The 12,249-nt window shown below is 34.4% G+C and overlaps 1 gene segment (V, D, J or C); it reads right to left on the bottom strand.

Moving 5' to 3' along the window:
* Positions 1-2,790: 2,790 nt before the first annotated feature.
* Positions 2,791-7,568, bottom strand: LOC131350108 (T cell receptor alpha variable 17-like). The segment is given in 3 exon segments: positions 2,791-2,836; positions 7,095-7,401; positions 7,529-7,568. Coding segments are annotated over 3 exon segments (393 nt in total).
* Positions 7,569-12,249: the final 4,681 nt, after the last annotated feature.

The raw sequence follows: 12,249 nt of genomic DNA, 5'->3' as shown, positions 1-12,249 counted from the left end.
ATTTCCTGTCACTGTGGGCTGCAGAGCACAGTAGTATAGAGCAGAGTCTGATACAGCAGCAGAGGAGATGATCAGATCCACTTGTTTATCTTGAACGTTAGCAGACATTCTTGGGGGAGGTTCGGATTTTGGATTTCCACTTTGATAAATATAAAGAAGGAACTCAGGTTTAGATTTTGGATATTGCCTGTACCACTGCAGGTAGTTGTTTGTTGCACTTTCATATTTGCAGGACAGAGTAACATCATCACCTTCATCTACAACTTTATGAGTGGAAAGTGGTGTTATTGAATCTGCCATGGAGTCACCTGTCATAGAGAAGAGAGTATATTGTTTATTAAAATAATAAGGAATAATAAAGTGTTAAACAAATCATACTCACATTTTGCTAAAACACACGTGTTCATCCTTGATTCAGAACATATTATTTTTGCAATAATAAAAATGTTTACTCACCCAGTGAAAGCCACAGACACATGAATATAACAGTGAACATGATGAATGATCTTAGCTGAAGGAAACTGTTCTTTCTGGACACTGATATGTTAACATCATCAGGATTCATGAAGCTCCACCCCACAGCATCACTCACATGACAGTGTCACTAATGTTACTGAAAGATTCTTGATTCTTACTGAAGCATTCTGGCTTTACATTCAGTCTCACATGGGGAACATGTCCTAAATCTATTTTAAACAAACACAAAAAGCTAAACTAAAAGCAGGAACTGATAATAAAAGTTAATAATCACTATAATAAAGTTTAATCATGTAATTATTGAAATAATTATTATACAAACATTAAATCACAATTTAAAAAGGTTCTGTTGTTGCTGCTGTCATTTGGTGCCATTTGTGCCACATTCTGCCTTATAGTCTGTATGATTCTTGATGACTGTAGTGTCAGAAAAATATTTTTGTATCATGATAAATCAAGATTTCTGAATTTTGTGTGAATGATTTTAGTTACTTAAATCTGAACTAATGATGAGTTAAGGCATGTACTAATCACCAACTAATAAAGAGCTAACCTTAACTATGCTGTGAGTCTTATGAATTAATGTGTGAATAATAAACCACCTTACATACATGTTTGTTCATTTACATAATTTGCCTTGTGCAGCTGCACACGCAAACATCTCTGAATGACACTGGATTACACTCTAATAATAAACACCAGTAATTTCATCTCAACCCATTTTGTATCTTTCTCCATTCATTTCTCTTCCAATCCCACTGTAGTATTAGTATGTGCGCTGGGTGACTCGGGTCCAGGGCTCTGCTCCTTTGAACACAACATAACATTCATTATTTTTCCGTGTTTTAGTCTGAAATGTGGCTGTGTTTGTTTTAACTACTGGGTCTATGTTAATCAGGTCTGCTGGCTTTAAATCCTTCAACAGTTACACTGCTCATGTTTCGGGTCACTACCCTTCAATATCAATGTGGCACATGACACATGATTTATTTACTACACTTCCTATTTCTATAAAGTAAACATTTTCTAATCTAAAAATATATACAACACTGTAAGGCTTCCTATACTCTTTATTGTATTGTGGTTATATCTCAAATAATGCAAGTTAAAAATATGACTTTTCTTAGCAGAGTAAACTCAAAAGACAATATTATCATGTAGCATTGTATAAACTCCAAATGTTATTAACCACTTATGAATGTTGCTTTGCTTGTCACTTTATTATGTGGACAATAAATATGCATTCATCAAATGTATTTATTAGAGGATCCGTCTAAAAAGAAGAAGATTTTGCATAATGATGGCATATTAATAATACCTGTGGTGTTAATCAAGAGTTAATGATGATCTGGAACAGTATAGTAAAGTGGAACACAGGACAATCTATTACTAAGGACATAATAATTACTAATTTAATTTCATTAGAATTGATTATATCACATTAATAATTACTAATGAAGTGTTACTGTATTGTTACTTAATTACACTTGCATATACTTGGCTTGAAGTAATGCATTACTTCAATAATCTTTTTTTAATCAAACAATTCTTATTGTGAAATTAAATTCTTCAGCACATTTATAGTACACCCTTAGAGTCTAAACAAAACACCAGAGGCACTGCAGTGACTGATACTATTTTAAAAATTCCCCATAAAATTATAATAATATAAAATCCCTAATACAATTTATAAGCGTCTTGTATTAAGCTCAATGCTCTTTTAAGTATCTGTGGTCATTCAAGTGTTTCCCTTAATATCAGTGCTGGATCAAGTGCTATTTTATAAGCTGCCAAATAATGAAGAGTGAAGTCTTTAGTTCACTAGTGTTACATTAAAACCCAGCAATTTAAATTATTTAAAGACTTTGATATTTAACTTTGTTTTACATTTTTATTGCATCAGGAGAATAACAGCATGAACCTTAGCAGAAATAATTATTTTTGATTAAAGATTAACATTTATTTTTAAAAGATTTCTTCTCTGATTGTTCAACCAATAAGTATTAACAACATATGTAAGAGGATCATTGTTGATATTTAAAGCAAATAAACAGCAAAGTTTGAGAATTAAGAAAGAAACCTGTATTTGAATGAAACAGATAAACATCTCCCCCTGCTGAGAAAAAAATCAAGCTTGACTTTTGTACAGTCTGTTTGAGTTTTGTGTCTCTGTGGGCTGCATGGCTGTAACAAACCTCCAGACACCGGGTGAGTAGGATCCATGTGCAGTTTATTAATATAATGCAAAACGACAGGCAAGAAAGGTCAGAGAATCGTAAAGACGAACCGCAATGCAAACTAATCCAAAAAACACTAGACTGACTCAGAAAACCGATGAAACAAAATGAGATCAAAACCACAACAGCAATCAGACAAAGAAACACGAGAAACAGCTTGGTACAGAGCTAGTCACAATACTCTGTAATGTGCATCCAAGACTGTCTCCATGATCAGACCAGCAGAGGAGCAGAGATTAATCACTGAGGCTCACAAGTGATAGATTTGTGTCTGAATGAACATACTGTCTCCTAATAATACATGTGTCAAAAATCTAATGTGATTTATAAATATACTCTTTATAAATCACATTAGAGACAGAATTCCTCCAAACATGGCATGTAAATTCAAAATGATCAGTAGATAATAGATTTCCATATAACAAAACTGTGTGAAGGTTTTTGTACAGTGCAGCTGGATTTCCTGTCACTGTGGGCTGCAGAGCACAGCAGTATAGAGCAGAGTCTGATACAGCAGCAGAGGAGATGATCAGATCCACTTGTTCATCTTTAACTTTAGCAGTCATTCTTGGGGGAGTGCTGGAAATTAGATTTCCTTTTTGGTCAACATTAAGAAGGAACTCAGGTTTAGATTTTGGATATTGTCTGTACCAGTGCAGGTAGTCTGTTACACCACTTTTTTTATATGTGCAGGACAGAGTAACATTGTCACCTTCATCTACAGCTTTATGAGGGAGAAGTGGCTTTATTGAATCTGCCATGGAGTCACCTGTCATAGAGAAGAGAACATAATGTTTTTAATCTTTAAATAATCAACAGGAAATACTTAAGTCAGACCCACACTCTACATTTTCACACTGCATCACCACACAGACTAATATTTAATATAATATAGTTAATATTTCTGTAATAACAAAAAGTCAATGTTAACTCACCTAGTGAAAGCCACAGATACATGAATATAACAGTGAACATGATGACTGGTCTTAGCTCAGTGAAAATAGTGGAGATCTTTCTGTAATCTAATATGTTAACACCATAAAGCTTCAAAATTGCTCCACCCCACAGCATCACATGACAGTGTCACCAATGTTGTTGTCAGATTGTTGATTCGTACTGAAACATCCTGGCTTTACATTCAGCCTCATATGGGGAACCTGTCCAGAGGACATTTAAGTAAACACATACTGAAAGCAGGAAATTAATGTATTCCCTTAATGCTCAGCTCTAACAGTTGAATCTAAAAAAAATAAAACTTTCCTGTACTTATGATATCAAGAGAAGAAGAGAAAGAAGAGTAAAGGCAGATTTACAGATAAGTTTCCAGTTTTCAGTGTTTCTCACACAGCAGGTACTTTTGTTGATTTTTGTATGATTGAAGAATGTCACAAAGGTTTTACTGTGAAAAGTAGCTTTCATCGTCTCAAATAATGTGAGCAGGTTGTGTGGTGCTCTAGTTGTTGAGGCACAATAAGATAAGTGACTGCCCCATCTTGTGTTCACTGAAGAGAAAAAACATAACACACTAATAAATAAATAAAACCCTGCAAACAGGTCATATAGTCACACGTATGCTCTGGATTAATATTTTTATATTTGACCTTAGAATTTAATTGTATTCACAACACACAGAATTCCCTTTAGATAAATTTTCTTATGCTTGATCATGAATCACAACATTATATTTTAAACTAACATTCTTTTATGAAACATTTCTCTTCTTCACACTTTATCACACTGAACACTGCAAAAGAGCAGAAGACAACAATGCACTAAAGAATAAGACGGTTCTAGTTACTTGTTTAAAAATACAAGGAATTGGTTTACTGATTAGTTTGACTATTATATATGTGAAGTTACGACACTTAGACAATAAAATGCCCTTCATCTGCAGTGTAATTACTCCAGACAGAACAGAGAGGATCATGAGTCCACTGGCATTGTGGAATTCTGCTATGAGGATTGACCTGAGCCTTGTCTTTAGTGCACTTGTTATCAGTCAATATGGAATTGTACCATGAGGGTAGAAATCTTTCTTTATTAACAATGACACAACACCACACTACAAGAAAACACTTTAAGCAGAAGGATTTTAACAGTGTGATAGCACAGTGACACAGCAGGTAGTGTTGCTGCATCACAGCTTCAGGATCCCCAGTTTGATGATGAGTTCAGGTTACTGTCAGTTTGTGTGCAGTTTTGCATCACCTCCAAAAAACATGACAATCACCAGAAGAGAGAAAGAGAGAATCCCCCAAAAGGACATGGAACTTTCTCTAAAGCATTGGTAAAGCTGCTTTCAATATAACAAAACTGTGTGAAAGTTTGCTTGTTCCTACATTTTCCATTTCTTGATCATTCTGTAAAATTCTATCTAAGATAGTTTTAATGAATTAAATGTTGCAGTGGTATTTATTGGTTTTGTGTTGAAATTGGTTTTGTCTGTTTTCCTTCCTCTGTGTGTCATGTGTGCAGCAGAAGGGAGCTTATTGTTAGAACCACTATACTTGAGAATAAGGAAGACGTTTTTTTTTTTTTTTACTTTAATTAATCCCTTAATGCTCAGTCCTAACAAACACACAATGTTACAGGGAGTTAAATAGAAAATATAAAATGTTTCTGTGCTCAAGATAGCATCAGAAGTGAAAGAACAATAAAGGCAGAGTTTCAGATGAGTTCAGTGTTTCTGACCCAGTAGGTGCTTTTGTTTGTGACAGAAATGACATTAGATGAGTATTTATTCTTATTACAGTTTAGTCTTAAGTGGTCAGATGTGTAGAATTGTGCAGAATGAAAGGGTCAGTGATTAATTCTTGTAGTTTGTGCTCTGCCTCAGATAGCAAGGTTTCCAAGTCTGTAAGCAGCTTTACTGTTTTTACCGCCATGTTTGTCTCTTTATTCAACTTTTACACTGTAGGCAAACAGCCTCTGCAAGATTATATAAAAGATAAAAACATTTACACATAGTTTTGGTGATATATATGTTCATGGTTGTTAAAGTCTCAGTGTCAAAATACATTAGAAACAGAAAAAGCAGAATACAGAATTCAGTCACAGCAACATCTGTCATGTTCTCCTAGACTGGCACTTACATATGGCCTGGATTAATAATTTTATGTATTTTGATAGTTGTGATGTCTTCATATATTTCTCTCTGAAATACTGCTGAACTTATCATTTTCATGTTTTTAATTTTTTCCACAAGGATGTTAAAAGCAGTAAAACTCAACTCAAATCAGTTGGCCATTAAAAAAGTCCTGTCCTACATCCTGTCCTACATCCTGTCCTACATCCTGTCCTATCAGTGGAGTAAACACACAAAATGACCTTAAATTTACTTAAATACTTGATTATTAATCACAAGATAATATTTGAAACCGAAAAACCTTTATGAAATTATTTATTTATTTTGCCCAAACTGAACACTGTGCAAAACAACAGAAAAAAGCACTGTAATAATGAATGAGTTCTAGTCAACCTTGAATGAGGAACCTGTCCTAAGCACATAGTAAACAAATACTGACAGCATATCATTTTTATTAATGAAAACAATCAATCTATTCTATAAATATTAAATCATCATTAAATGTTATGTTGTTGTAAATTTAATATATATATATATTGGGGCAATGTTTGTGAGTTCAAGTGTAGTATTGATTCACCCCTAATTATTATCAGTAGTACAGATTTATTATCAAATATAATTAGGCTCATTTGTGTTTTGAAACAATAATCTCACTTAGAAGTTTCCTAAACAGACTTGCTTTCTTTTACAGGTTCCACAGATGCAGGGTCTCAAAGGGTAACAGACATATTCCCAAAACCCACAACAATTAAGTGCTGAAGTATTTCAATCAATGTCAAAAACACACTGGGAAATCAAACTAGGGGACATTCTTATTATTCAAGACTCAAGACCAAAGTAAACCTGCACAGAAACATATATTGAACACGTCAGATCTCAAGCACAATAAACACAGAAATAACTGTTCATCAAATGGAATAGTATAACATTTTCTGGCATGTGAACTTTACACTGTCATTTACTAAGCTAGCTAAAGTTATTATTACATCAGGAGAATAACAGCTTGAACCTTAGCAAAAATAATTATTTTATAATATATAGAAAGAATTATAATCTTTTATAATTCTTTAAAGATTAACATTTATTATTAAAGGATTTCTTTTTCAAGAATTATTCAACCAGTAAGCATTACCAACATATGCAAGAGGATCATTGTTGATATTCAAAGCAAATATACATCAACATCTGAGAAATAAGAAAGAAACCTGTACATAAATGAAACAGGTAAACATCTCCCCCTGCTGAGAAAAAAAATGCAGCTTGACTTTTTGTACAGTCTGTTTGAGTTTTGTGTCACTGTGGGCTCCATGGTGCAGTAGTACAGTGCAGAGTCTGATACTGCAGCAGGAAAGATCTCCAGATCTACTTTCTTTTTATTTTTACGAAGTTTGATGGATAGTCGTGGGTCATGATGTTCAGCTTTATTGACAATGTCTGTGGATTTCTGAATCAGCAGCAGAAACTCTGGTTCTGATTGAGGTTTTTGTCGATACCAGTGGAGAGAGTAAGCTGAATCATCATATGTGCAGGTCAGTGTGATGTTGCTGCCTTCACTTGAAGATATGATGGTTTGTTCTGGTGTAATGCTGCTGTCAACAGCACCTGCTGTAAAACATTACAACAACATAAACATTTCTACTTTCATTGTGTAAGTTCATTAAAGTTCATCATGTTTAGGTATCAGCATTCACCTAAAGTTTGTGTATAAAGTGTGTAATAAATGACTTACCAATGTTTTTAACAACTGTGAAAATAAAGAAGAGTAACATGACTGTTGTGTCTCTCTTGCAGTAGGTATAAATGGCATGATCTCTGTGAAACTTTCTAAACTGTATCTTACCACATCTAGCTCCACCCACTTTTATTTACTCATAGTCATGTCAGTTCTAGCATTATATATGCTAATTCCATTGTTTAAATTAATTGACTGAAAAAAGCAGTGAATGTTCATAATATATTTTATGTCATGTTTAAATCTGTTAAGGCTGATTTTTGCTAAATTTAATGATAATTTTATGCTGTTCACTAGAATAAGTCACCCTTTATTAATCTCATATTGTGTCTGTATTTAATAACTGCATTCAACCATATATTTAAATTAATTTAAGTTATTCTGTAGTGCTACATGCTACACAATGTAATTAATGCTATGAGCCTCCCCTTGATAAAGCACTCCCTAAATAAAATGTTTCACTATGCTGGAGTAAACAAATACTTGACTAAATGAGTCCCATTTGTCTCAGAAGGTATGAACACCATCTAAATTTGAAAAAGTCTTACAATATGTAGAAATTCAGCTAACAAATAACTGATTACAAGTTTCTTTTCATCATTAATGCTATAGACTAGCACTGGTTCCAGTAGCCAGCATAAAAAATAGGCGTGCACAAAGAGTAACAATGTACAAGGCTTCATGATGTGTGTTAGTGTCCATGTGCTTGATTCTCAGTACTTTGTCCACTCCTGTGATATGGTGTGTTTCCTCCTTGTGCCTAGTGTGTCCATGATAGATTCTGGAGCCACCGTGACCCTGATCAGGATAAAGTCTTTACTGAAATGAAGCATAACTAACCAGGTTTTAGACATCTTTAGGCAGACTGATTGCATTTACTACTAGATTTGTTAATATGGGTCTTTATCAAGCACAATCTTTTTCATAATGTTTGAGTGTTTTCCAGAGTTTATTCACAGTAATATCTGATGGATTTTCTCAGAAGCTACACATGTAGTACATATACTACACCATAACTCATGCATTGGTAAACTGCAGTTTTCTTTTATTCAACTTTCCTTTAATTTTATCCAAAGTAAGGTATTATTTACACAATTCCACAGCTGCCTGGCATACATCGGCATAAAAGTGAGTTTACATTCTTTACACTGAATAACAAAATTAAAATACAGAATATGTTTACAAGTACGTTATTTATTTAAAAAATATCAATGTCAAAAAAAAAATCACAATCTCTCAGCTTTGACTGCTTTCCAGAATCAAATACATAGATGGAGACACGAAACTCTGGTATATAATCACCTGCAGTAGCAGTGAAATTGGAGGACAGAATGACATAATTATCTTCCAAGACATGCTCTTCTGCTATAAGATGCTCAGTCATTTACATTGATGTGCTCCCTGTGGAAAAAAGAGAAAAGAAAAATGTAAAAACTAAATGAAATATTAAAAAATGTAATTATTCTATTAAAACGAACATACCTAGAAGAAGTATTAACAGAATAAGATTAAAGAGCAGCATGTATTTTGAGTGGGGTGATAGCTTTGCTCAACACAGCTGACCTGAAAGCAGTAGCAGGCTTTATTCATTATTTTACCCTGAAAACACCTAATGTGACCGACAGGCTCACTCACCACTCCATCTGAGGTTTTATATGAAAAATAAATGATCAATACAGGACACTTGAAGCATATTTTTACAAATATTTTTATTTCACTTTAAACTCAAAATATCTCTTTAAACCACTGTGTCCAAAGGATTACATGGTGGACAAGATAACTTTGTTCACTCAAGAGAAAAGAAGGATTGGAATTGATTATTGGTGTATGATATAAAATTATGGGTGTCCATATCATCATTTTCTATTCATTCTGTCACACATAATGGAAAGCTTTCTTTAGTTGCTTAAGACTGCAATAAAATTACAAATCATATACAATCTATTTTTATGCAATGCATGATATCTGAAAGTACTATGTGTGTATGATTGAAGAAAAGGTATAGCCTATATCATTGTGTTATTCATAATCAAATAAATCTACATCTCTGGGGTATGTGAGTAGGAACTAGTACTAGTATTGTACTTAGCCCATGATAAACTAACTGACTTTGCCTTCTTGTGAAGAAAGGAGCCACTAGCACCAGTTAGTTTCCTGAGTCCTGTGTGTGTTTTCTCCAGGTTATCCAGTTTCCTATCACCTTCTAAAAACACGACAGTAAGTGGATTGGAGACACAAACTTTTCTCAGTTAAAAGAACATTCTCACTATAACCACATTTCACTGACAACCAGAAACTCATATAAATTCATTTTGTATTTATCTAATAGTTATGTTTTGCTACTTAAAGATGTCCTGTGTGACTTCATTAAACAGTTTATTCTGAGTGGCTGAATGAGCAGAATGTTACACTAATCAGGCATAACATTATGACCACCTGCCTAATATCATGTTGGTCCCCCTTTCCCTGCTAAAGCGGCCCTGACCCGTCATTCACTGTGTATTCTGACACCTTTCTATCAGAACTCACATTAACTTCTTCAGCAATTTGAGCAACTGTAGCTTGTTTATCAGATTGGACCACATGGGCCAGCCTTCGCTCCAACCACTGTTCCTTCCCTGGACCACTTTTGATAGATACTGACCACTGCAGACCGGGAACACCCCACAAGTGCTGCAGTTTTGGAGACGCTCTGATCCAGTCATCTAACCATCAAAATCTGGCCCTTCTCAAACTCACTCAAATCCTTACACATGTCCATTTTTCCTGCTTCTAACACATCAACTTTAAGGACAAAATGTTCACTTGCTGTCTAATATATCCCACCCACTAACAGGTGCCATGATGAGGAGATCATCAGTGTAATGTCACTGGTCATAATGTTATGCCTGGTCAGTGTATACACTCAATAAATGTAGAGCTGTGAGGCTATTTTGTTTAACATCAGTTCATTAGAACAGTATGTAGTTTTTGTTGGTCATGTACTATACAAAATGCACAGGACTAACACATTAATGAGTAAGAAAATGGAAAGGAGAATCTTTTTCTCTGTTAGCTTTGCTATCACTCTGTCCTTCTTCTCTCTCAGCTCTTTTTCCTGCTTTCACCAAAAGAGCCTGAGCTGCATCTACCAACATAATATAAAGAAAGCATTTCCACAGAATGAATGAATCATGTGTAGTACATTGTCTACAGTCTAGTTGGGTTTCCTGTCACTGTGTGCACCAGAGTAGTAGAGTTTAGAGTCTGTCACTGCTGCAGAGGAGATGAACAGATCCACTTTTGTCAAACTTAATGAACAATCATGGATGATGTTGTATGGCTGGTGTTACATGTTCACTAGCTTCATTAATTAGCATCAGAGGCTTTGGTCATAATGCAGGTTTTTGTTAATAGGTTTGCTAGGATTTACTAGGTTTTTGTTTGCTATGAGACACATTGCATGATCACACTAACTATACCTTATAAATAATATAAACAGCTGCATACTGTCCTAATAAATGATCATTAACTCAGAATTTATTTTTATTAACTGCTCTATCCTGGTCACATGTCCACAACTGTCTATATACACCTACATTCATTCATTCATCTTCAGTAACTGCTTTATCCTGGTCAGGGTTGCAGTGGATCTGGAGCTTCTCCCAGCAACACTAGTCATGAAGCAGGAATACAAATTACAGTGGACTACACTGGGTTGTGGGTATTTTATTAATTTAATTACACAATGTATAGACCAGCAACATCTAGCATCTGAAACATGTATATTTGTGAGTTTACCATGAATATTGTGTAGTTGCTGTGCTAATCCCTCGTTGTTCTTTTTTTCTCAGCTATTTTCTCCAGCTGCAAATGTTATTACAAAAGTTGTTTGTTTCTGTGGTTTACCAAAAAGTTGATAAAGTGAGTCTCTTTAATCTTGTGGTTTAATAAACGTCATATATGCCATTTACAGTTTTTGTAAAGCCTTTCAGTGACTCTGTATTACAGTGCTACTACTTCAAGAGCACAATGATAGAGTGCAGAATCTGAGAGCTTTAGACCTCTGATAGTAAGTTCAGTAGAGTCTCTGCTGGTTTCTGCCTCTAATCGACGATCATCAGGAGTGCTCTTCCTATCAGATCTTGACCTTGCGCCTTTATACAGTAAATACTGTGGTGCGCTGTTAGGATATTGTTTGTACCAGTAAAGATAAATGTATTCACTGCTTGCCTCATATGAACATTTCAGAGTAACAGTCTCTGCTTCTTTCCTGACAATGTTTGCATCTGTTGGCTCAATTTTATCTGCATAGCTACCTGGTGTGACAAAAATGTAAAGAAACATGTCAGTGAAGTATTTTTTGTAATTCCAATATTGACTTAAGGAATCAAGAAATTACTAGATTAATACAAACATGCGTATTAATTAATGCAATTATTTAACTGATTAAATATCATTGTAATAATTAATAACTGATTGAAAATGACCTGTAACTAGAGTGAGAATCAGTGGTATGTATCTCACTATGTACAGTAAGTTGTATAGTTGATCCATTTCTGAACACAGCTCTGTGAGGATTCTGTATAATAGTGCTGTATGTGCTGAACTTTACACGTCTCTAGAAGGACACACCCAGGAAGTGATGCAGTTGTAGTATAACTTTTTACAGATTATTACTTAACAATATCAGTGAGAGTGAACTGAGTAACCAGTACAACACAGAACAAAAACACTGT

Source organism: Hemibagrus wyckioides, unplaced genomic scaffold, assembly GCF_019097595.1.
Source record: "Hemibagrus wyckioides isolate EC202008001 unplaced genomic scaffold, SWU_Hwy_1.0 Contig21, whole genome shotgun sequence".
Classification (NCBI taxonomy): Eukaryota; Metazoa; Chordata; class Actinopteri; order Siluriformes; family Bagridae; genus Hemibagrus; species Hemibagrus wyckioides.
Note: the sequence above shows the minus strand (reverse complement) of the source record. Positions and strands in the feature narration are given on the sequence as shown.